The 27193-nt window shown below is 40.1% G+C and overlaps 2 protein-coding genes across 10 annotated transcripts in view; one reads left to right on the forward strand and one right to left on the reverse strand.

Annotated features, from left to right (window-relative positions):
* Window positions 1-1358: 1358 nt before the first annotated feature.
* LOC108893246 (scavenger receptor cysteine-rich domain-containing group B protein) lies at window positions 1359-9497 on the reverse strand. Its single transcript, XM_051078705.1, has 9 exons — window positions 9365-9497; window positions 7330-7368; window positions 6422-6768; window positions 6281-6317; window positions 3916-4230; window positions 3679-3747; window positions 2853-3167; window positions 2014-2097; window positions 1359-1914 (listed from the first exon to the last, which is right to left on the reverse strand). Exons 1-9 carry the CDS (start codon window positions 9480-9482, stop codon window positions 1598-1600), a joined length of 1641 nt encoding a protein of 546 aa, XP_050934662.1. The 5' UTR covers window positions 9483-9497; the 3' UTR covers window positions 1359-1597.
* Window positions 9498-17668: 8171 nt separating this feature from the next.
* Window positions 17669-27193, forward strand: part of LOC108893640 (peripheral-type benzodiazepine receptor-associated protein 1) — a 61684-nt gene continuing 52159 nt past the window's right edge. For 6 of the 9 annotated variants that reach the window (XM_018691823.2, XM_018691828.2, XM_018691826.2 and 3 more), the window contains exons 1-3: window positions 17669-17885; window positions 18786-19786; window positions 25378-25644. In XM_018691823.2, the coding sequence (XP_018547339.1) occupies window positions 18938-19786; window positions 25378-25644 (1116 nt within the window). In that variant the 5' untranslated portion in view covers window positions 17669-17885; window positions 18786-18937. The other 3 variants (XM_018691832.2, XM_018691831.2, XM_018691824.2) reach the window with 3 other exon arrangements.

Raw genomic sequence — 27193 nt, forward strand, 5'->3', positions numbered from 1 at the left:
ATATCTGTGATTCATTTAGGAGTCAAACAAATATTGTATCTGTGTTTCACTTATCAAAATGCCCATTTAAGACCCCAAATGAATCTCTAAGTATGATCTGACTAACAAAGTTCAGGTTTGACTCTTTGAATAGCATAACTCTGATTATAGAATATCCTTAATTCCTGCTGATTTTAGGAATTAAAATCATTATTTTTTGAAATCTCAAACTACATTTATTTTTACAATAATATATGAAAATATTTATTTTCAGTATTTATTTAAACTGATGTTATGACCATTTACATAATCTACAAAGAGGTATTGGGTGTTTTAAACAGGAATTTTCACCAGTTTTGGCTATTTAATGTTTTCTAAGACTTGCTTTGCTGCTAAAGTCTTTCTTAGTCAAGTATCACCATAAGCTTATAGTAGCTAATGTCAGCTAATATTAGCAAACTTGAGGTTAATAATGCTGTGTGACTACAATTACTGAATCAGTTTTCTGACTTTATTTTCTCCTTTTGCTACCAGATTTTAGCATTTAGTGTTATCATGGAATTATCATGGCTACAGTGACCACTGTTAGCTACGTAGTGTCAGTATTCTCTTATCTTGTTTGGGTGCAGTCAGTTCACTTAATTCCCTTATATTTTTTATTCTATACTGCAGTTGGCTTGAGGATTACATATCTACTAATGTTAGAATGCTGTTAGCTATGTTGTACTTTTTCTTCATCACGTCAACTCTGCTAACATCACTCAACAGTTAGTTTGTTTGTGTTAGCTACAAATGCTAAATGAGTAATTATGGAGAGACTCTCGCCTGTGAAAAACAATTCAGATAGCAGGAGTCACCAAATTAGCATGTGCAATTAAAAAAAGAATAAGAAAATCCAAGAGATGCTCAGGTTTTAGAACAATGACAAATGCAGATACTGATTTAAATCTGTTTTTACACCAAAAATATACTAAAAATAAGAACATTTATTTTGTCACATGGAAATGATTATTAGTTACATTTATTTGTATGATGGTTTACAGAACACTAGTAACACATTATTTATCTGTTGATAGATATTGTATGTTCTCAAGCTATAACACATTTATTTGTGGATGTTTCTTTTGCACTCTAGAGGTGTGTAGTATGTATGTATATATATATGTGTGCGTGTGTGTGTGTGTGTGTGTGAATTGTGGATTTGAATTAGAAAAATGTCTCTTTTTAATAATGGATGCATTTTCTCTGGTATATTCTTTACCTAATCGTCAAAGTATACATGTGCAGTAAATATTTTAACATTTTTGGGCCAAAAAAACAGAGACGGACAGTTAAAATATTTGTTTTTCCTTTGTTTATCAAATAAAAAACGGTGTACATTGTATTTTATATCATATATTTATTTATAAAGTGCTTAATAGGCATAGATAGTCATAATATGTAATCATATATTGTTATATTAGTTATTTTGTATGTTGGTGGTGGTGGTGGTGGTGGTGGCGGAGGATTCCTTCAGCAATGTGAAAGCTGTTATTTACATTATTTATACAAGTCCTAGGTTGGTATGTCAACCTCCTGCCCATGGTGGAGGTGGGAGTGTGGTGTGGTTCAGCTGAAATCACGACAGCGAGCAGGTGACGCCAGCGTCTTCAGTGTGGTCACAGTTGTGCACATTCCAGGATATATGGGAGCACTGCTGCAGGGAGGCCTCTGAACCTCTGCACTTCAGATTGTCCAGCAGGATTGTTCCTGTTCCAGGCCCAAAGAAAGCCTCTACCCGAGCTGCTGTGGCCTCTCCACAGCCCAGCTGACGACACACAACCTGAGCATCAGGGAGGTCCCAGGCATCATCACACACTGTTCCCCATCCAGAATTTAAGTACATCTCCACCCGACCCTCACACCGGTGCTCACCACCCACTAGTCTCATCATTCCTTCAACAAATGAAGAAGAAGAAACACATAAATTAAGAGTCTTAACTCTTTGGGGGAAATGGGCTGATTTTGAGCCAGCAGAAGTTATATTTGACGTACCTTCAGTGAGCTGTGCGGTGGTGGTGGCAGGTATCTGTCCTGTTACTCTGAAATCACGTCCTATTGCGTTGTAGTAATCAAACGCTAGGGGAAGAAGAGGAAAGCAGAGAAAACAGATTGATCCATGTGTCCTGGGCATACTCAGGAAATATCAGGTCACAGAAGCATTAGCAAGGCTTGTTTAATTACTCTACTGATCAATATAGGAAGCCTCTTGCTTGCTTCCTTTAAGGTGATAATACAGAGACACACTTTGCAGAGACATTGTTTTACAAAAAACAGCTGCTTGTGATAATATGTTTTTTAATGTTTTTGATGCTTATTGCCTCATTGTCACACACAGATTATGTCCTTTTTGTAAATTCTAATTACCTGCTAAAGGCAGAATTACTGAAGAGTACTGATTAAATCTGCTGCATTTAGAAAATAACTGTATGTTTCTATCAACCTGAAACCACAGATGTGCTATCTGCAATAAGTAAAAGGGTGTCTGTATGTGCTTTTGATTTAGCCTCCAAGAAATGAAATTTGGCCTGTGGGCATGCAGTGACGTTGATGTGCCTTGACTCATCCACTGTATTTTTTATGCTTTCTGGGCTGTCTCCTCCTCAGAGTACTATAGTCATGCATTGCAACTGGACAGCTCAGCAGGGCGGGCACAAATTATGGGATGAATAGGAAGTATCAGCTTTCAGTGGAATTGATGACTAAAGATAGATTTTTTGTGTTATTATAGATACAGACATTCTCTATGTTAAGTATTGTACTCTGCATGCATGTTACGAAGGTGTGCTTAACAGAGCCTGCATTGACCCCACAGAAGTCTAGTCAAGTCTTACATTCACAGATGACTCCAGCGTCTTCATGATGACCACAGTTGTGCTGACCCCAGCCCAGGTTGAAGCACTGAGACAGCTCCAGTTCAGAGCCTTCACATTCCACATTGTCAAGCAGGATCGAACCAGAACCATAGCCGAAGTAGGCCTTGGTCTTGGCTGCTATAGGCGGGCCACAGCCAAGTTGCCTACACACCACGGTTGCATCACGCATATCCCAGTCATCATCACACACTGTCCCCCAAATAGTTTTGTAGCGGACTTCGACACGCCCCTGGCAGCTACTGTTACCATTCACCACACGAATGGCTGGTTTGTCTACAGGAATAAACAGATTGGTAGAGCACCTCTAATGAAATCTATACAGCTGATAATTGCATAGAAGGCTGTAATTGCATAAAAGGTAGTGAGTTTACAAAGCAGACATCTGTTTAACACTCTTACCTTTTGTCTGGGCAGTTGTTGTGACAGTTGTCCTTGTTGTTGTTGAATTGGTAACTGGAATTCTTTCTGTTGCTGGAGGAAAGATGTAATATGTGACAACATTACATGATGGCTCAGTACACCAGAATACCAGTTTATAATAATGATTATGGTGGGGTTTGTGTGTTGCACACTTTCACCACCATGTTTTGCGGCAGTGTGGTGCAATACATTTGAAGACAGTGGGGGAGAAATGGCTCTCCCTGTTGGTCATTTGGCAAAACTGCACATTTCATTTATACAGGGGAGAAAAAATCCAGCAAAATAAACGCATGCTAAGGGGTAATCATCAGAGTGTGCTTACTTGCTCAGAGATAAACATCAGCTGTACAAAATGATTGTGTACCTTCAGTGTTATATGTTCCCCAGAATCCTCTCTGGTTTTGTGTTGCCAGGGGAGGTTCAGTGGTGGATCCTGATGTGGGTAGAAAAGGAAATTAAGTAGTTTATACATGTAACGTACAACTTCTACCATTACTATTTAGACTATTTATAGACTCTTAGTCTTGTTTAATTACTGCTTAGATAATAATAATAAGTCCTAGTTTACATTCATCACCTTCTGTGACTGATAGCAGCGTACCAGTGCAAGTGACTCCAGCATCCTCATGATGGCCACAGTTGTGTTTGCCCCAGCCCAGGCTTTTGCATTTACTCAGGTCCTGCTCAGTGCCATAGCAGTTGACGTTGTCCAGGAGAATTAGGCCGGTGCCATAGCCAAAGTAGGAGTTGGTGTGTGCATAGACGGCAGAACCACAGCCTAACTGTTGGCACACCACCCGGGCATTGTTGAGAACCCAGTCATCATCACAGACTGTCCCCCAGTGTCCCTGGTGGTAGATCTCTACCCGGCCCTGGCAGGCATTCTGTCCATTAACCAGACGGATGGTGCCATCTCCTACACCAAGAGAGAGAGAGGAGAGAGAATTTATAGAGAGTGGTGTTAAACACATTTTTCTCTACAACATATTTTGTAGGTTTTTATTAGAATTTACAGTATATTAATGTCCAATTTAATATGTGCTGGTGTGGAGATATCAGAGGAATGGCAGCAGCTAGGATTTCTGTGTGAGTGGAAGACAGTGGAAATGACTAAGAGACACTGATACAAGGAATGGAGTAGGGTGTAGCCCTATACAATACATAGTGTGGAGAGTTAAGGTGAACATCTAATATTACACTAAACACAGATGTTGTTACCTTAGTCCTCAGCCCAGACAAAAACACACCTTTAATAGAGACAATAGACATTCTCATGTGTCCATCATTTAAGGCAGCCATGAATCTGGGAGACCACACCACATTCCCAGAGGATTTCACGAAGGCCAATGAAGAATTAACTAGATACGTCACTTGTTAACTAAATTTGATTCCACTCTAGTCTCTCATAATCCTCTAAGGATTTAAGGGGGAAAAAAACACCACTGCAACTACAAAAAAGGCAAGCAAAGCAAACAATAAGGTTGGCCTGGAATTCAAGACACCTCCGAGGTGTATTATACACTTTCCCTGAAGATGTCCCAAAGACATTTTCTACTGAACTGAAAAGTCTTTGATGTTGTGTAAAATTAGGTTTACCCTCAAATTCAATTTATGTTTTTAAAATAAACCCATTTTTTTAAAAATAAACCTGGCTGTGTGTATTCATTCCATGAGGATTCCTGCATTTTGAACACAATTACAAAATAAGCCACTATTCATTATTTAATGAAATCTGCCCTTTCATTTTGTAGTAACATCTGGCATGCCACCTGTGAGCTAGATTTGTGTGTGTGTGATTTTGATTTTGACCCTGGAGCATAAAAAGCCATCTAATCAAGCACAGAAGAGCTGGGCCCGAAGTTTGATTCTCCTGAATATACAACATCTTTTCCTCTACAGTCTTACAGCCTCTACAGGGTTTTTTTTTTTTTTTTTTTTTTTTTTTTTTTTTTTGCTTTGGAATGAGATGTGACATGAATTACACTCTGATCTACTTATTCAGCAGAAGGACAATGGACCATCTGTCCTTATACCTTTATGCAAATCAGCCTGATGGCATGATTGAATTTTTTAGAGCTGGACCACATTTTATCACTGTCACTCCTGAAGATTAATGCCACATACAGGTATGGTTTGTGGTTTGCAAAGTGCATATTTGACGCTGGGTCAAAGGCTTAGACCTGCGGTAACAGATTTGCTTGGCCACTTGGGAGCAGTGAAAACAAAATATAAAAAATTGACATATTATCACCTTTTAAGTTAAGGTGTTATGCAAACGGTTGCCTGTCAGCATCTGGTGTGTTTCAGCCGTCTGATAAATGACGTCCAATATTCACATTGGATTTTGTTCTGATTCGGCCTCTGATAACTCATGAGGGAAACATCTGGATCTTTAACATCATGCTCAACAGCTTGTTGCTAATTTTGTCTGCCATTTGGTGCTGAAAACAGCTCCCTGCGACTGGAAATGCCAATTTGGGAGCAGTGAAACAAAACAATGGCATTACTGGCAGTAAAACCAAATAAAGACCTTAAAGACAGTATAAAGCCCTACAGAGCTGAAGGAAAGTGTAGTTTCAGGTGGAATTTCTCTGTAGATTTATCACTACTGTACAAGCAACAAGTCTCACATACATGTAGTTATGTGATCTATTGTTAAAAATACTGATTAGCACTGCTTGAAATTTAGACATCGAGAAAGTTTCAAAGATCAATAGTCCACAGTCATAGTCATTTCCAAATTATATTGCTGTTTCACTACCTGGGGTTGTAATGGTACATATGCGTATTGCATAAGTATTCATTCTTCACATAGTCCCCAGTTTTATTGTCTCAAAAATATCATATTTGCATCTGGATTTTGACCATTTGCCTGTATGCTTTTTAAAAAAAGTCACATTCATCCCTCTGATATCTGAAGTTGGCAGATGACCAGTCTCATTTAGATAAAAGCAGGAGGAACTTACGTAAACCAGAGATCTCCCGTGGTGGCGTGGGGAGCACCTCAAAACCTTTTCCCCCCACCACTGCTGGCTCTGGCAGCAAAATAAAAAGGAAACAGGGATTGAAATCAAATGAAGAGGAATTCATAACGACTTGAGGCCAACTTTAAATTCTATCAATCCCTTACCTCTGCAGGTAACACCCACATCCTCATAGTGGTAACAGTTGTGGACGCCCCAGCCCAGACTTTTGCACTGGCTGAGGTCTGCTTCACTTCCTCTGCAGTCCACATTATCCAGCAGTATGGGCCCCGTGCCCTGTCCAAACTGAGAGCTGCTGCCCATTGCCACAGCCACTCCACAGCCCAGCTGTCGACACACCACGTTGGCATCCACCATGTCCCAGTCGTCGTCACACACTGTGCCCCATGAATCGTTGTAGCGCACCTCCACTCTGCCCTCACACCTGTTATGTCCATTTACCAGTTGTACTTTGGAGAGATAAGCAGACACTAAGTATCTGTCAGGGCTTCACTGTCAGATTCATTTCACTCCACACAACTGCATTCTCTGTCTTTGAGTGGGGTGATGAGTTTCAGGTTTGATTGTCACACCTTACTGAAGAAATCAGAGGCTCATAAAATCTCCAATGTCTGTGGCATATTTTAACAACACATGCTTCTAACTGAAAGAAGAGGAGATGAGATGCGCAGGAAGACTTGCATGCTCTAAAGTAATGATAGTTAATTGTAAGGAAAAAAATCCTTCTGGAATAATAATAGTGTAATCCTACCAAGTTAAGACACACAATAAGCCACATGACTCCTTGGAGGTGAGTGAGGTGGATGCAGGAGAGTGGGAGGTTACATAGCAAATAAGTGGGGATTAGGGAAATGGAGAGCTGGGAAAGTGACCTTGTTTAAAAAGCCTCTGGCGCTGATCTACCCCCTGTATTCTCTTTCACTGACACACAGCCAGTCACTGATAGCTCTCCATGATGTGACAAGCATACATGTTTTTAACTGAATATGAGTGTGTGGGCAGGTGGAGGCTGTTATGTGGCTCATTCTTACCTTGATAATGCGTCCTCTCAGAGGTTTGCACGCCATTGGCTGAAACAGGAGGGAGGAGGGGATATAGGAGAGAGAGAGGGTATGGCCAAATTATTTGTTGAAAGGAGGTTCTTGGCCTTCCATAGTTACTGTACTCTATATCTACTATATCTATTTTCCTGTAACACTAGACACAGACTGAAACCACAACAGGAGGCCTGTTCAGACCATGTACTGCACCAGCTACAACAGAAATATGTCTTTAATTTGGGTTTTTAGCCATACTAGCATAGTGGAAAAGGAGGGAAAATCAACAAGTATTGGATGGATTTCCAGTCAATTTCATATTGAAACATTAATGGTCCTCAGAGAATGAATCCTAATGTCAGTTTGGTGATCCACTGACTTTTCATCTAGCACCACCGTGAAGCTGATTTGTGATTTGAGTGAAATTTCTCAACAATTATTGGATGGATTGAAATGAAAACTGGCACTAACATTCATGATCCCAACAAGATAAATTGTAACTTCAGTGATTCCCTGACTTTTACTGTTGCTCCACCATCAGGCCTAAATTTCACTTTGTCCAATACTTTGGTTTATGACCAAATACCTGCATGACATTCCCAATCCAAAGGTATTCTTTTCATTCAAAACAATAGATATTTTTATGCAAGGATCCGTGTACATGTGTGCTGTCACCTACAGTATCAGTATCATATACATTTCTGAGATGTGTTTCAACACAACACATATTTTCCCAGGAGTGACACTAGAAATGTCTCTGGGCCTGTACAGAAGATATTCTGATACCTGAAGACTAATATCTCGGGTTTCAACTACTCACAAAGACACCAAAGGAATTTTTCCAACCATCACATCCAATATGGGTCAATTCACAGGCTTTTCCCAATTGTTTGTGTCATTGAAACATGTACAATATATACATACTATTACCTATTTTAGCTTCAGGGCCTGGTAATACACCTGTTTACATTGTTAGAAGCAGGTTACGATTGGTTTACATTCCTGGGGGGAAGTTCTACTCTATTCTAAGGAGGATCAGTAAATAAATATTAAATATTACTTACTGGTCACAGCCCGTCTGATTATTTTCACATCTCCTGAAATAAGAGCACAAAAAATGTTAGTAAAGCACATATTTGGATAGTTGCTGGCACTGTGAGGACACAAAACCAATAAGCTGGTGTCAGCACATTTGAATAAATAAATTTGTTCATCCATTATGTCCAGTGAATGGAATTGATCCTGGCTGCCTTCAAAATAACTGCAGGGCTTTTAGCCAGCTATCACAGGGCAGACAGTGTCTGTGGACACAAAAGCACTCATCTACAGGGAGTTCACTTGCAGGTACACCCGGTTCTCAAGCCTTAATGTGGTTAAGTACTGACACACAAGAAATCATCTCATGTGTCACATTCTGTCTCAGTTTATGGCAGTAGTAACATTTTCCCTTCAAACCAACTTTCTGATGATATGCTGCTTAAGTGACTTTAGGCCATAGACTGAGTAGACCAACAAAATGTTGATGGTCCTGAAGAACCACCGATTTAAGAGTTTAAAAAACAAGGACATAGGAGTTTGTTCAATGACACAGTAGCAGATAAAAGCTTTTGATAAAGCTTGAGAATCAGTTTCAATCTTCATAAAACCATCCTCTGGTCCTGAGCCAATGTATGAAAAATTACCCCTTTAAGAAATTATATACTGAAATAAACTGCTCTGCCCGAGACTTGAGACAAGTGTACCAAATTTGTAAGGCTTATTACTTCCCATAGGATATTTCACATTGTTCCCCTTAACAATGATACTGAACCACAAGATGGACTGAATACATTTTTTAAAAATGACCTCTTTCCCAATCACACACATACATAGTATTCTGTAAGGAAGCGCCCCCACTGAGCATAACTATACATATCCTATAGTCAGGCACTTTAGAGGGAATGGGCTTGACCTGCTGTAGAATTTGAGCACATCCAACGTGGCACGCCACGGCCCCAAACCTCCCCGACCCCCAACTGTTCACACTCACCAAGTCGCAGCAGCACACTGACGGCCACCAAGACTAGCGATCCCAGCAGGGACACCAGGAGCCAGACGACCGGGTTCCAGCACCTACATTCGCTCTCCGCCACACGCTGGCCTCGCATGGCTGCCTGACTGACCATCCGCCTGCAACACACACATTCACACACTTTCAGTCTCTTGTCAGGCTTCTCAAAGTCCTTAGCTGTATGTGAACACTCTTCTAAATGTAGTAGACCAGAGTGTAGTAGACACTTTTCTGCTACTACAAAGTAATCGCTATTTTTGTCCTGTAGCCTAATTATAGTATTGGATTGTTTTCTCTGATGGAGCCTGCAGCTATTGTGATTGTGCTGTAGTAGGTATTGATGGTGGTCTGGGGTGAGGCTTTGGGAAACGTACAGCTCAAAAAGTAATTGTTTCCACAGATCATGTGATGTGCACCACTCCTGATGGACATAAGAGAGCTGTAAGGAAGTCCTAGTGGCATGCAACCATTTCTTAGAGCAAACCAGGAACACATAATAAACATGAAGTTGCCCCCGTTTCCCAGACATGGGCATGTGCCACCAACTAATGCTGCTGTTAAAGTTTTGCCAATAAAACTCTGGGAACGGGGGAGTCAAGTTGCATTGATGTTTGGTAAGCACAAAATGGCTGCCATGCACCAACTTGGCAGCAGATAACGGAGGCTGCAACAAGAGAATCAGGGTGAGGTCTATTAACACTGAGGCTTGGAGCTGAAGAAGGTTAATGTCTAACCTTACCAGCATCATCAACAGCTGAGGAAGGCTTGTGTTACAGACAGAGGCAGGCACCTGTTTTGTTGGTTTCAAGGGGATTTTCCTTCAGACAGAGAATATTGGGATTCAGAGCCAATCACTCAATAATCAGTGTTAGATAGTAATGTGGCAGACACTGAATACCCTACATTCCTCTGAGAAACTGGAATGAATTACATCTAAATATTTACATTTCCATAGGAAAATTGGAATGAATCCTCTTACATATTCTTTTTGTGTGAATGTACTAGAAATTAACTGAGGAGTGTTATTAAGCACATTGTCATTAAAAAACCACAGTGTGTGGTTCAGCCTTGGGGTTGTTTATCTCTTCGCTCATGCAGAATTCCCCCTGACCTTACACAGGAATGTGTATTAGGGGATGATGAGAGGAGAATTTGATATTGGCCCCTCGAGATAGTGGACATTCCGGGCCCAGGGGGCACAAAAAGACATTTCTGCTTTCTGTGGTCCCCATCGTCAGGCATAAACGCTGCTTCCTGCAATCTGTCACTAGAACCCTCCAAAACGCTTAGGCACCTGATGACACTGCAGGGGCGCCTCTCGTCTCCTTGGAGAGCGGGAGGCAGGAGGAGCGAGGGGTGTGGGGGGTGGTGGGGTGTTAAAATCTTGAGCCACTGTAGAGTATACATACAATTATCTTCAGCTTGTGAAGGTAGATTTAACACACTGTCACTCAGCCTTTGTGGAAAATTTTGAGACATTAGTGCCCTGACGACACTAAACAGCAGCCAATGCAGTAACTCTGGACAGTTAAGTTTTTGTCCAGGTCCAGTCCATTTTCACTGGACTGTTGCATTGTATCTATAGGTGCAGAGTACAAGGCACTGGTCCACAGAGAAGTCAGTGTACATCAAATTGGGAGGTGGGGATTTTAACACCAGCACAGCACTCAAGAACCAAGGCTGTCTCATTTGCAGACTGTACCAACAAACCACTCGAAACTCTGGGACAAATGGCTCAGTTATGAGGGATGAAAAATAATCTAGTCCCCAATGTTATGTTTTTCAATACTCCATTCATAGTAGGATGTAGCGCAGATCCGCTGGGGAATAATGTTGCCTTTTGTGTCGGCCCTGCTTCCCCTCCCTTCTCACTTCCCCGTGCTGAGAAATAGCTGAAAGATCTCGGCCCCACAAAAATACCCCTTAATGTCTGAGATAAACCAGAGAATAACACTGTCAGTCCCTTTAATGGAGAGAATTTCTAGCCATTTAAAGAGAGAATCAATGCATTTGTCAGCATGTATGTCTGACTATAGCCTTGTATGGGTAATATTATTTTATTTGACAAAATATGGGGAACTGTTCTTGGTTCATAATATTGAAATCTATAATCTGAAGGAAGAATTCATGCATATAATAAATATCTTACTTAACCTCTGTCACAGAGGATCAACTTTTTCACATTGTGATAAAAAACAGTTAAAACAACTTCAGTAACAGAGAAAATATCAAAATTAGTCCATGTTAAAAGTACCATAATTGTTGAACAAAGCAAACAAATGAGTAAAATGAACTTAATATAAAAAATAAAAAATACGTACCTGTTGTGAAAGTATTTATCTTTGGCCACAATTGAAAAATACATAAAAATAAAATAGTTTCCTTCCCCCAACCAAAGTACTAAAAAATGTCCTCAGAGCTTGAATAAGAGACTTTAAGAGCTTAATTCCACAAATCACACAGAAAGCGAGGCAGGAAATTCAGAGCATCCAGCGCTACGTTTAGGTCTTTCATCTCCTTACCCTCCCTGACTATAAGTACCTGGCTTCAGTGACAGGGATTACGTAAAACATTAAATACCAGAGCATTGTATGGTAATATTCTAACGCCCTGTACCTGTCTGTGCTTAAAAGAAGCAGGAGGGGTCAAAAAAAAAAAAAAAAAAAAAAAAGAGACAAAGACAATGAAAGCTAACCCTTCAGTGGTACCCCTGCATCTCCAGTTTCAGGTAGCGCTCAGAGAAGGTGCGGTCCTGCTCATCTCTGCACACACTTGCAGAGGGAGTCAAGGCTGTGGCTTAGGTAGTGTGCATCTGTGTGTGAGTATGTGTGTGTGTGTGTGTGTGTGCGTGCATAGGACTCTCCCACACCAAAGAATCCTAAAGCAAATGATTGTGCAAGCAATGAAAGTAATGAATCAGAAAGTTGTACACAGTAGATCTCAGAGAGTTTTGAATGTTTTAAAAATCCTCTATTTCTCATTTAAAAATACTGATGACTGACAAATAATACTGGGTCGAGCTCTGAAGTATGAAGACACAAGACAATTTGAACACGAACAACTCGGCTTGAGTGCTTTGCAATGCAGCTTTAAACAGATTTTTGCGCAAGGACAGACAGTTATCCTCAGCATGGGGTCAGTATGGAGCTTTTGACCTTTAAAAGTGTCCACAGCACCTCCAAAATCTGCCATCAGCTGATTTTGGATCATAATGTTCATGTGTTACCAACATCTCACCCTCAGCATGTGCAATTCATCTCTTGAAAGAAATATTATTCCCTAATATCAAACACTGACTCCTCATTCTACTAATTCATGCGCTCTATCTTGTATATTTGTTTTAAAGTTTGTATAAAGTCTCTCTTTGAGCTAGAATGAAGCTTAATGGGTGTCATTGTGGTTACATTTCAGACATACAACATATTCTATAGTTCTTACAATTACAATCTCCTAACAAGGAAAAGCCTGGGGCCTCTCTGAATTGTGTGGCCGACTACTAGCAATTGCTTCCAAACACTAATCCTTCCTGAGCTGTGGAGAAACGTGCAGGCTGTCTGTGGCCATTGTCAAGGTTTTCAAGGACCAATTCAGGGTTCCCTTCTGCGGTGTTATCCAAATTGGTGGTGGAGTAAAAATATGGGGATTCTGTTACACTAAGCTCATTTTCTGAACCTCCAGGATAGGATTGAGAAGACACAACACTTCACAGCAAGGCAATGCATCCAACTGCCTCATATTTAAAATGTTTTGCTTTTTGTGTTTGTATCATTTCCTTTGCCAAAGAACTGAAGCATCTCACTAGTCAACAGTAATTTAGTTTAGTTTCAAGGTGGGAAGTTGAAAAATCTGAATATGAAATATAGCTCAAATATTGAAACAGCTGAACAGTATGTAGCACTGAAAACAACTGCTATATCATGGCTTTAGTGGTTAGTATTACTTAGTTTGTGAGCATCAACATTAGCTAATTAGGCTACTTTACTAATTACTAGCTAACTTGTAAGCAAACTGCTGCCTACCACAAAACAACATATCATTCATTTGGAACCATATTCCCAGTCACCTGATGAATATTAGTCCACTATTCAATCACCTTTTAGCTCTGGTCTTGGTCTCTACCAACTCCTGGAAATATTTGGCTCTTTAAAGCTCTATGTTGTTCACTAGCTAGTTGCTAACTTTATTTGTCTGCCATTTGATGCCAGGTAAGAAGGGTTTTATCAGAGCTTCTCCACTGAAAACAGCTGCCTGCTGAAAACCATGCCAAGGGCTAAAATAGTGATGAGTGGTGGCCACAACATGGGGAGGATGCTCATGAAGCCTACAATTAAATGTTTATTTTATTGTACGATTTTTAAACGTTACATTAGTAGCCTTGTAAGTTAATTGTTATTGGTGGCTGACTAAAAGGTTTGATGGATGATTCACCTGTTACACAGTGGTTTAATAATGGTAAATAGATTGGACTTAGCTGGCTGACAACATGATAGTTACCTTGCTGACAGATTATAATTAGGCTACTTTACTAATCATTTTACTGAGGATGTAACAGAAAGACAAGTGCATATCCATGGGGCCCAGATTTTCTGGCTACGCCTTTTAGGTGAGAGTGGATGATTTTGCTGTAAAATAAAACAATCAGTTGAAAAAGGCTAAAATGCTCCCTAGAGCTGACATAATTCATTGTTACTATAAACATACTGATTTGTTTCAGTATGTGTTGGACGGTTCATGTGTTACTGGACACTTCTGAACACATATTACAAGGATTCCCAGCTGTGCTAAGACATACAAAAATGGGGAGATGGTCAGAAATGATTACCTGACCAACCTCATTTATGGCTTTGACTGGGAGTTAAAAAGCCCCTGTCTTTTCAAGTGCTTTGTAAAGATTCTCTTTGTCAGTTCAATGTTGGAGGCTGAATTTTGTGGGATCGGCTTGTGTTAGTGTCATGGACAGACACGGTGACAGTAAGTAAAGCTTTTCCTGTGGTTCGGTAACTTGTTTAAACAAAAGGCCAGAGGGAAGAAAAGGCTCTAGAAAGTCCAGTTTCCTCATTTCCCAGTTGACTTTCCGAGCAGAGACGCATACAATGTGAGCAAATGGGCCATTCTCAGTAGGGAATAATGAAGTTTCTGGAATACATGCCTTGTTAGAGAGTTGGTGATTTGGTGAGGTCAGCTATTGTTGGAGTCTATTTCACATAACTATTAAATAATGGTGTAGACTCATGTAAGAGGAAGTGAATTCATGGATCACCTAGATGATCATAGATGTCATAGTGTCCTGGTCTCAAAAGGACATGGGTTATCTAAATGCTTTTGTTCCCTAGATACGAGGGTCTTGACTTTGAACTTGAGTTTGACACACATACTACAACATGACATCCTGACACCTTTGTCCTGGACAATTACGTTAAGTGGGTCATGAAGGCAGGCAGTATTCTATATCAGGTGCTGAAACTGTCAAACAGTTAACACCATTAATATCCACATAACAAGACTTCAAATTAATTCTTCTAATACTACACAACTATGAAATTCCTTGATTAGAAATAAATGGAAGCAGCGAGCTTTATATATGCCCTCCAGATAAAAATAGATTTGACATGTTTTAAAGATTTGGTAACAAAGTTGCTGCTGATATATTACATAACCTTCAGGGTATTATATTTCTTTAAAAAGGTAAGAAAATACCAGTGTTGACAGGATTATCATTAAAAGTTTTTCGTCTCTTATAGCATAGTGCTAATACACAACAGGAAGCACAGTAAGTTACAATAAAAAAAAGGAGCCTCGATTGTCTTGGAGATAAAAGACTGTAAGAAAACATTATACCTGCCTCTGGTCATTTGGCCTGTGTGAATGAATTTTACTTGAAATGCTATTTTAGGAGAATTTACAGAAATTAATACATCATGTAGATTCAAAGCTGCTGTCAAAAACAAAAAAAGAGGCCACTAATGACACTTTGTAGATCAGAATCTATCAGCTGAAACTACAGGGAATAAGAAAAGAATTAGGAGATATACATTATACACTTTTCTACATTATAAGAAATGTAGATAGGATAAATACACACTCAAAATGTCAGTAAGTGCAATAGTGCCTGTTACATTATAAAATTTACATTGATATGCAGATATAAGTCGGGACACATAAAGATATATACTGTAGGTAAATACTGCATGTACAGATCACAATCAAGGTAGATGTACAATGAGGCAACAAGACTGTTATTTATTTGCACTGATGTCTTTAAGAGTGTCTTTACTGCAGAGGTAAAAATACACTGTTTGCAGGAAAATGTGTTAAATGATTAAGCAGATGCAGCAGCAAGAATTGGGATTTTGCTGTGCATTTGCTCTCTCTCTCTCTCTCTCTCTCTCCCTGCCTCTTTCCAACAGTCTGCCACACGTGAGCAGATAGAGATGGAAATGAGAGAGGGAGCGGCCCAAGGACACCCTGATAACACAGAGTGGTATGCTGAATCTGTCTCTCTGTCTATCTCTGTCTCTTTCACCCTCACAGTGAACACAAGCCATTAGAGATAATCTCCACTGATGCTGAATTTATGGACAGAAATTCAGAGGGAAAAGCAGACATTTTGAGCAATGCTCTTAAGGAGTATACCACAAAAATATTGAGGAACTGTCCAATTCTCTGCTAATACAAACGCCACCCAGTGGTCAGACATGGTCTACTCTGCCTCTTTGATGGATTTTGGCAACGTGATATTGAAAGGGTACATACCTTTGAGGATTTATACATTTCAATATCATGGCCTTTGCCAAATTATGAAATCTCATGAAGGATTTTTTCAAGGTCACAGGAATCATATGAAATACTGTATTCCTGTTTTTTTTTTTTTAAGTTAGATGTAACACTGGGTTGATTGCAACATTTTTGATAACAGTAAGAGAAGCAATCACACTTTCTTTGTTTTCTCTGAAACTGTCCGTGGATTATGTGAAATACATGTAAAATCATATCTCTTACTTCTTTGACCATTCCTAAACCCTGTTTTCTATCTTATTACTACTTTTTTGCATCACATAGGCCTGCCAGTAGTCTCAGTGAGCTTGACTTTGAACTTTGATTGAGTAAATTTATCTTCAGCCTAATCTTCTCTATCCTTTGTCTGCTCTTTCCTCTTTCCTGTTTGCCACATGAAACTGTGTCAACGTTACGACACACTTGTACACAACACAGGTGATCCTCTCTTATTAAACACTGTGCTGACATTTGACATTGCACAGAGAAAGTAAATGTAAAGATAAGAGATGACAAATGATCATTTCTGAGAGAAAGTTCATTGTTAATATTGCAGTTCATAGAAAGGTTGGAACCACAGAATAGGTTTAACATTAAAAATGGCTGTATTCTATGCAATTTTCCAATAAGGCATGAGTGTGACTAAGCCATCATGAGCATAACCAGCAATGTAGAGCCAAAGCAGCTAATTAGAATTCTTATCCTAATAAGTAAAAATTGTTTACAGACAAAGCTGCTGGATTTACAACCGATAAGAGTAGTCATAACACAATACGTTTCCAGCACATGTGTTGTAGAAGTCTGATCAAATTAAATTCTTCCTCTCAGAGTACACAATCACTGGCTTCATAAAATGGGCTTCTTCTTCAGAGGACAAAAGAATATACTGGTCTATTAACACTGAGCATGAACATCAGTCATTGGTTAAGGAGCATTAGGAGAATGTATCACATTTAAGAATAATTAAAACAACTATTTTTCAAGATAAAAGATAATTAGTGTATCAAAAGTTATTTATAAAGCTACAAACACCAGACAAATTCAGCACTAGCAGCCTGTAACCACTAGTGGTCATCCATCTCACACAAGTTGGTTGGACTCAATGATTATGTTGCCTTCATGGACTGTGGGTAATGTTGCCATTTTTGTTTAAATGCAGAGGAACGATAGATAGTGAGTCATTGAGACGAACAACTGAAATAAATCTGTAAGCCGAATGAAACTAGAAAGAACGGCCCTTAAAATGTTAGGAGCCGAGTAAAAGTGTAGATAAAAGGACCGGTAAAGATGCATATAACAACAGTTGAGAGATACACGACTGAGAACTTTGATTGAAAGTCAATACACACTACCCACCCGTTGTTTGCAGAACGATGCAGGTCTATAGCGTCTGAGTTTCAAAATTAACATGAAATCTTTATTTTGGTCTTCATAATGAAATAAATTTAAATAGAGGATAAGCGATTGTTTGGCGAAGTGCAAGTGAAGGCAGCACTGCTCCTGGACGGGCCAGCACGGTGACGCTGGACACAGCCTGTATGAGTGTCACACTGCTGCCTGACAGATAAACAAACTCTGCTTGCATGGCTTTATGGACCTTTAACAACCAACGTTAGCTGTCTCACTGTTGCTGGACAGCTACTTTTAATGTCGACAAAAGTATCTTGCTTGAAAGAGGATGACTTCATTGATGAAAGTTAAAAGTATTTTTTGAGTTCGCTGAGAGGTGAGTTTGATACAAGTTGTGGCTAGAAAACTTAACGGTAAGCTAACAGTGGCTAATAAGACGCAGTTAGCTAGTCAGGACTTGTTGCAGCTCCATTATTGTACAGCACTGTTATTCATGTTATCAGATAGAGTTGCCTATTTTAGCATCACCCACTTGACCATATAACGGTTTGCTAGTATGTAAGCTAGTTAATTAGCCATTAGCCAAGCCCCCATCCTCCCTGTAATATGAACCGTGTCCCAGCACCCATATGGGCACCGCTAAATTGAGCTAGTCGTGGTTAAAACTGGCTTCAGTAACGATAGCTAACGGTGCAGTGCTGCTTGACTGGAAGTTCAGCTTTTCACCTGTTGCATCCTCAGCTGGAGGTCAGACTCCTGCTCCCAAGCATAAGTTAACTGAGAAGTGACTGTTTCTTTTTTAGGTTGTTAGTTCTGCCAGATATCTGCATGATGCCCAAATCTGTTCATTAAGCAAGGTTTAAATAAAACAAATAAAATGTATATATTAGGTATAAACATAGCCATGGTAAGGTATCTGTAAAATACCACTTCATGTATCCAGTCACATTGTTTATTGGTTGGACTCTACACAGGCAGCTATCACCATAAATTTCTTTGCTTCTCGCTGCAAAGAGATAATTTCTTGAGGCTTCCTTTCTCCATTCATAGCAAAATATCATGAGATTTGTTTTGTGTGTGTGCTTCCTTTCCTAAAGCTATTTCAAGCTTTTTTTCCCCCTGAATCCTTCTACTAACAGTGAGAGGGGATACTTTAATCATCACTTGTGGTTTCACCATAGCAACACAGCATTTTTTGTTAGTGCATTCATCTAAAACATTCATACATGACACTTTTTCCATTTTTCTCACATCCTCTACTGTCTCATCTTCCCAGTGACCTGTGACCTGGTGTGATAATTGCATGCTGCATGTCTGATATCCATCCCATCACCCACCTGCGCTTCCTCTCAGTTCTGATGCATGGCTCTTCCTTAGAAGCGAATGTGTCTTGCCTCTCCTTGCATGTTGTGCTGTGAATGAGGCATCATGAGGAAAGACAGGGATAACCCTCTGGCACTGTCATCCAAGAAACCGTGCCAGAGCCGGACTGACTATGGACGAGAGCTCGAGAGGCTGCGTGCTGATTTGGAAGCGGAGAAGGACCGAACACAGCAGGCCCACGGTGAACTCTGTGTGGAGCTAAGGCGCCTGCGAGAAGAAGCGGAGAGGGAACAGCAGAGGGCTGTGAGGGAGCTGAGGGCAAGGCGTGGGTACCAAAAGGACAGGCATGGGCAACTGCTGGCTAACGAGGTGAACATTAAAGACGCTGGACGACGCAGTAAGGTTGAGTCCGCAGGGAAAGAAGCTTTTTGTTTGTGTAGTGGAGAAACGTATAAAAAGCTGGAGCAGTTACTGCTGACGCTGTATGAGAAAATAAATGGTGAGCAGGCATTCTATAAATTGCATCACAGGCAGGAATTTGAGCTAGAAAAGGCCATCTTCCTCTGCCACCTGCTAGAGGCCCATAGAAGACTGTTGCAGGAGAAGCAGAGAGGAGGACGCCACGGCTTCATTTTGAAAAGTCTCTCAAGAAAGCCAGCTCAGGAAGTCAGTGATAACTCCTGTCAGACACTTCAGAAATCTCAGAGTGCCTCCCACTCATCCAAGAAGAAAACCAAACAAGATCAGCAAAAGCAGTCTTCAGGCAGGGACTTGCGTGCAGCTGACCCCTGCACCACCACTGCAGTCGTGGACACCTGTTGGAGCAGCTCTCTGAATATTTGTCACCCTCACAACACTCCCCATGCAGGCTGGGACAACCAGCCCCCCAGCTGCACTGAGTCCTCTGGGTCAGATGAGCCATCGCCCTCCAAATGCATGGACAGAAACATGGAGGTAAGCTGTTTCACATTTCCAAACTATTCATATACATTTTCACTGGTTAAGTCAGAAATTGCATCACTGTGAACTCAATATATACAGTATATTGGTTGTAGGTTTGGCGTATAGATGTATAAATATATTACACCTTTCTTTGGTGGTCTGTCTTCACACTCACTCCCATGAAACACTGAATGGTTTGTAACAAAAAGATGTTTTATGTTGTATTTTTATAATCTACAGTATGCTGCACATTTGTTTTAGAGGAAAATGATTTTTGGCCTAATCAAGATGGCAAATCACATCATAACCAGTGCATTTCATTTCTTGAATTTAAATCAACAGGCTGGATTGTCAGACATTATATTCATACAATTAATCTCAGGTAAATGCTGCAAATATAGTAGCTAGTGTTTGGGAAAGAGGAACAAGAACATGATGGCCCTGGAAACAAATCTGTCATCTTTGCCCTGCGATTGAAAGGTACTTTCTGCTCTCCTGTGTTTGCTTAAAGGTGCCCAGTGGAGTTTGGGTGTATACAAACACGTGACATTTACATTCAATGTTACTCACCAAAATGCATTGTGTGTATCCTCAAGGTCTAACAAATGTGTTGAATGCATTTCTTTCCTCATAAAACATTTACAAAACCGATTTAAAAGAAAAGTATTGTTTATGTCCATGCAAGTATTCTTCTTCTTTGCAGTATTTCCTGACGTGTTCCTGCCACTAGACTAGTAAAATAATGTGAAACCACTGACAGGAGTATGTACCACACCACCTGCATAATGCACATGCGTCCCCATGCTTGTGCATGAGATAAACAAAAGAGGGACCTACTCATAGAAAAACAGCTCCATAGCAGTACTAGAGGTCAAAGACTCCACAGGAAACCTTTAACTAAAATACAATTTATATTGTAATGTAGTTTGGTTTATCTTCAAACTGTAAATTACAAGCTGACAAGCATTGCCTGTAATAACTTAAGCTTATATAACTTACTCTCATCACCACAGTAATCAAACAAAAAGACAACATCACAGAAACTGAGCTGCTAATTAGCAGAATGATCATCAAATCAAAAGCACTATATTAATATTGATTTAGCATCACATAATCTGGACAATTTAAGCCATAATCATTGTAAATTGATATGAATGGCCAGTTTCTATCAATATATCTTTATACAACTGTGGTCTCAAGTGAAGAAACTATGTAACTCTGTGTGAGGTGCTGTTCTCAGGCAACACAATATGTAAAAAGAAAGCAGTGGTGCATAGCCAGCAGCACTAACATGGAGAACAAACTAGAGACTGGTAACATTTCCATGAGGAGTTTTTTTTTTTGTTTTTTTTTCCCAGACAGTCCAATGCTTGCAGTGCTATACATAGGAGAACCAAACATTAATGGTGCAGCCTCATTTATTGCCATTATGATACATTATATTTGAAAAAACGTGACTGATGTGGTATGTGATGTAAAATAATTTTGTGAATTTCTATGGTTGTCAGAGCAGAAGCTTTCTGTGATATGTGAGCAGAGACGGGGGGTTGGCATGTGTTTGGTGGATCCTTTCCGTTTTGGAGTGGCAGAAGTGGGTCAGTATGCTTCTGACTCTTAAATTTTGGATCAAGTTGTCATAGAGAGGAAAATAAATAATGAATTAAAGCTTGAACAGTGTATAAACAGCAATGCCCACTTGCCCAGCGTCATTGTTGTTTCATATTTCTTGCAAAGCACTGGAAAGGCTGTTGTTATTTCGGCAGCTGATAATGAGGTGAACTCAGTTTTTTAAGGGTGTTCAAATGGGAATCCCTCTTAAATCAAGTATGGTCTAGCTCATGACTGTTCATGCTCAATCATGTCAATTGTCTATCAAGTATGCAAGAAGGGACTGTTTAAGTGAGCTGTTGTATATACATAACACAAACATTCCACATTTTTAATTCCACTGACACCTTTTTGTCTAAATAACCTCTGTTTGTGCCATAAAATGTCTGATTTTCCAAGTTAAATCTGATACTATGCATATGTATTTTTGGCATTTGCAAATTAACAGCTTATTACTGTCAGTATCTGAAAGGTGTGGTGATGCTTTGACAACACAGTCAGCAGCTATTGAAAGCTTGCTGCTGAGGTTTTTGCTAAAATCCAAATGATGTTTTAGAGATGCTCATTTTCTTTTCTGTCCTAATTTAATGGATACAATTTCATGTCAGATATATTTGACCAGCAGCCTGCTCATCAGTCACATGGCAGGCAGACGGGGAGGCTCTGTCAAAATATGTCAGTGCGATAGGATGTCAATACCAGTGAGCCATGATGGACCTGGCTAAATGGACAGATAGCTATGCTGTTTGACATGCATTACCTTATGCCGACTGGATTCTTTTTTGTTGTTATGTTTTATACTCAGTGAGATGTTTTTATATTTACAGCATGTGTGCTGTGTGCAACATTTGATGACACATACTGGTGACTGTGGTCATGCATGCTTCAGTAATCTCACATTACTATGGCTGTGTTGCTGTCAGCACCTCTGTTCCCAATCAGGGAATAAATTTGTGTTATCAAAGGAGCTGAAGCAGAAGAGAAATACTGTTCAGTGGAGTTCACGCCAGGGTTGGTTTCAGTCTTTATGCTACTAAAGCCACGGTCTTGTGAGCACACTGGAATTAATAATGGAGAGGGCTGAAATGCAGCATTTGTGCAAAATAAGTAGCTCATGTCTGCGAGAAACAGTTAATATGCATGAGCTTGATCTGTCTGGTCAGGGCTCCTCTTTTTTTATAGGCTTTCTGTCCATCAAATCAACCCGTTTTCTGAGTGTAGCACACTCTAATGGGGATGATAGACAGTTAAAGGAAATGAATATCACTTTCATTTTTAGATTGAGCCATTGTAAATGTGACAGTTTTACTGTGGAATGCACTGACAAGCTGACAAAACTGAGCTACAATGTCTCTCTTTAACTTTCCTTTTTCCTTTTTAACTTTTTCAGCTTACCACTGGGGATGACTTGATCTGATATGTCAGATCCTTATCTGAGCTAATACCAACCTGATTAAGTGGACTGAGTTTAGGCCATGACATGACCAGTCCACATTATAAACAGCCTCTTTGTCAATGTCAGTGTGAAACTCAGCATTTCTGCTGTCACTTGCATTTATTCAGTCACAGCAGGCCCCAAGCTCAGTTTAGTGCTACAGAAATCCTACCTCATGCTACCTCATGTTTCCTTACATAAAAATGATTCCACCCGAGTTCCACATTGTGAGGTACACAGATTTTAGGTGCAGAAAGAAGAGAGGTCGGTGCTGAGAATCAGCAGATACTCAAAGTTGAGGTGTCAGAATTAATAGTGGTAGAAAAGTTTGATAGGTGCATCCCAGCTTGCCTGCTGTGGCCTACTGTGTGACCATGGCAACCACAGAAGCCACATCAAGGAAAATGATACAGGAACTAAATTACCTGGTATTTGAGTTCCCTGAATAATACACCTCAGCTTCAAAGTTTGATTATCTGGTCTGGACCAAGAAACAATGTTTATGATATAAACATTATATATATGCCCAATTAAGCTACGTAATGGTGGAAGTAGGGTAGGTGGATAACAGCAGACTATGATGTATGGTACAGGTTGTTAGCAGGATCAGAGATAGCCAGTAACCTATGGTGTTGTCCATTCAAAATACAGAATACCAGTGTCCCTTCAGTGGCAGATGTAATGGTAACTGTCTGAAAGCACCTTAAAGGTTTTTGTATGATCATTTAACAAATGCCCCCGGCTGTGTGTACAAGCCTGAAAATAGCATCCCCTCCCTCTCTTGATCCCCTCTGATTATAGATGATCATGACCTTGATTGCCTCTGAAAAGTAACCCAGAATTATTCTACGTGATTATGAGCCCAATTTACAGATGCTCAAACATGGTAAAATTACTTTACTTGTTTTTGTTTTTTACTGTCTTTTATTGAATCGATTTTTTAAAATGCTGTTTTGTATATGCACCTCTTACTCAGATAAAATTGTGAGGCTTTGTGCTCTTAAACAATGTATAGTTTGTCAAAGTTGAGTGAGGATTTAGCTATATGCCATTTATAATAACTTGACAAACCCTTCTCCTGCTTGTATTCAGGCTGCTACTCGTTAAGGGGATTTATTTGGCTGTCTTGCTCATTTCATAGACAATTAGCAGGCACTTGTTAGTGCCTCCTATAGAAAAGAGGAGGGCAGTAAGGATAAATTATCTTGCATTAAGTTGTGACACGGATTTTATATTTGGCAGCATCAGGCCTGCTGCTTTACATGTTTTTTTTAATGCCTTTGTGTAAAACGTGAGTAGCATTCATCACTTTGTCAGACCTAATGAGTTTTTATAGCTCACAACTGCAGTAAAACATTAGAATTAGTCTGGACTGGACACACTTGTTCCCCTGCCTGCCTCCTGCAGCCTCCCTGTGTTGCAGTGTGTACTGCCTCTTGAACAATCAATAGGCAGCCAACATCATTCCAGCGTCATCTCCATGGAAACGAGCTCTAGTCGCGGTAATGATTGGGCCCCGTCTCAAAGCCTGCCTTTTTGTGATAGGACGATTGAAGCAGTCCTCCCTACCCCCTCCTCTCAGCGACACTCGCCGTCTTACACACACACACATTTTTCCCTTCGTCCTCTTTCTTCACCTTTATGGCGCTGTAACCAAGATGGGATTAGGCAGCCCCGTCGAGTCTTATAGCATCTGGATGAACTGATTTTTGACACAGCAGCATCAATGAGGACAGGCTCCCAGCTGAAGAGTCAACATGCCACTCACACCTCAGCCTTACTGAGAGAATGGGAACTGGAGTGGAGACCTGTTAGTTAAATCGTTTTTGTGTTCTTTTTTCTCCGTCGCACGTCTCGTCTTGTTTGCTGTTTTAGTTGGGCCTACATGTACTGTTTCAGCATTATGTAGGATAAGAATTGGAGCAGTATCTCAATTTCTGGGCAAGTACCTATGAAAATCCCCTCAGACAACAGATCGGTAAGGCATGAAGGAACAGGCTATGTCAGTGTAGTGAGCAGGACTCAATGCTACATGTGATAAATACTAAAAACAATATGCTGAAGAATGCTACCAGGACGACGACATTCATTGAATTGCAGTGAGAAGTCGAGGCTGAAAAAATGTAATATCGCTTTAGAGCTGATTGTCCTCATTTTGGGAAACGTCACAGTGCTTAGAGGTAGGAGGCACTTTACAACTACTGGTTTATATGGAACTGGTTTCGTCTTGGATATGGCACACTGACTCTTACTGTAGCAGATTTTAAGCAAGACGTCCACCAGTGCCATTTTTGTCGTTTTAATCTTCCACTGTACAAGATTCACCATGGCAAAACCAGTCCTTTGCTTGGTTTCAGACACCTCACCTTAGCTCTGAAAAACTGCTTATACACTGTTGGAGAAAGGGAGAAGAGTGACATCTTTATCATCTTGAAGTCAGCCTACCACAGCTGATCCGTGTCGTTCTCCTCCAGCAAATGAAAAGCCCATGATGGCTCGGTCTTGGCTGGGCACCTCATTTGGTCATATTGATCCCATTTGTGCTGTTTGACTTTGACAGAGAGTGATGTATGACCTGTGCACTCGGCCTGAGCAGCCCGAGCCTGCACCGGCACACGCAAGGATGGAGAGCCGTGACGAGGTGGACACTAATGGACGACAACAGCAGGAGTTTAGGAGGTTGGAAGAGCAGGTTAATACGCAGCATGAGCTCTCGGACAAGGCAGTCCCAGCCACGGCTACTGTCACTTCAACATCATTGTTAGGAAAGAGGCACCACTCACTATATGCAAACCTCAATGGGTTTGAAGTGGAAGGGATACATAAGGTAAGTGTGGAACTTTAGTTGTCTTCCAGAATCATTCAAGATGGTTGATGTTTGGGCCTGGTTTGGGCATACGAGAGGCATCTGGTAGTCACACTAATTATTAGAGTAACAGAAATTGGATAGTGTGTCACAGGATCATGAGTCTTCTCAGTAAAACATTTCGATGGGATATTTTCGACCCATTACTTGTATTTGTGGGTTTATGATCCTTTTCCCATTGCAAACTAAGGATTGTGCAGTGTACATTTTACAGTGTTCATTTTAAAACAGGTAGTTGCACTATCATTTGTATTGGATAACACTGAACTTGTGTATGGAGCATGTTATCTGGGACAGTGCTGTTGTAGAATCAGGGGGTTGACAGGTATATGCTGAATAACTGTAATAACCCAATTTCACCCCCATATCATGTTAAGACAAAATATCCACTTAATGGTAGCCAATTGAAAAGTAGTACGGAACCCATGAGGGTTTCATGTAACTGATATATATATCATGTAGCTTGTACAATAAGAAACATCAATGGAAGAAACTTTCTGAGATTATTCAGTCCAACTGATAAAAGACGTCTTTGTAATTTACTGAAATATGGTCTTTGGTAAAACAACACCTTTATTTGAAAACATCTGGAATTATTGATTATGCGTGGTTTAATACTTCTAAACACAGTTGATAGATACTGCTTTGTTAATAGTTAATAGATATTGCCTTGGTGCTGTAGACCAAACAGACAGTGCAGTGTTTTCATCCTAGACTGAAGAACAACACGTGAAGTCAGCTGAATCAACCAGGGTCATGTTGAGCTGTCACTCACTAACCTGGCACAGTGTTTTCCTTTTGAGCAAAGTTTAAGTCAAGTCTTTACACTCTTATTTCCATTTAAGTATAAGATTATGTTCATTCTTAGATTAATTTGGGCATAGCTAATTAGTTTATTTAGATCATATGGTACACTGCTAAGAAAGGAATGCCAACTAGTAGTTCTCACTACAGCATGTTTAACCATTTCTTTCTTAACCCATAAGAGCCCACAGTGACACAGGTGCCACCAACTCTTTAAATGTTGTTATAATAATTGACTTTTAACTCATGAAGTCCCCAAGAAAATAAAAAAATTATTTAAAAAATTAAACGTTTACGTCTCATCCATTTAGTCTGTTTTACATCCCCCATAATTGATAATTGATCGTTTTTCTAAAAGAAGAAATGGGTCTGGGTTCTTATGGGTTAAAACCTCAGTCCCTTTTCCTTTGTTTGATGGTTTGAATGTATCCATGATGAAACAGGATGTCAAGGTGGTAATCTGTGTGCAACATTGCCTGCTGTCTTTCCCACCCCCACCTCTTCATTACCCAATCTCCGCAATCGCAGTGTAGTAAAAACCCCTAATGAACTGTCAACACACAACCTTGGAGACGATCTGTGGCCTCAGAAACTGAGAGGGAGTCATTAAATGATGCATTAGAAATGATTATTTGTCCGTTTCAGACCAGTGGGGGCTGTCACTCTTTAGATTATTGTTTATAATTACACCATTATTTGCAGTGGG

Source organism: Lates calcarifer, linkage group LG20 (assembly GCF_001640805.2).
Source record: "Lates calcarifer isolate ASB-BC8 linkage group LG20, TLL_Latcal_v3, whole genome shotgun sequence".
Classification (NCBI taxonomy): domain Eukaryota; kingdom Metazoa; phylum Chordata; class Actinopteri; family Centropomidae; genus Lates; species Lates calcarifer.

Coding starts and splice junctions, on each gene's coding strand:
- LOC108893246 (XM_051078705.1), bottom strand. CDS start 9,482: ATGCGAGGCCAGCGTGTGGCGGAGAGCGAATGTAGGTGCTGGAACCCG. Junction 6,769..7,329: donor TGAGAGGACGCATTATCAAG/GTAAGAATGAGC, acceptor ACAGATACTTAG/TGTCTGCTTATCTCTCCAAA. Junction 6,318..6,421: donor AGGGATTGATAGAATTTAAA/GTTGGCCTCAAG, acceptor AAAGGTTTTGAG/GTGCTCCCCACGCCACCACG.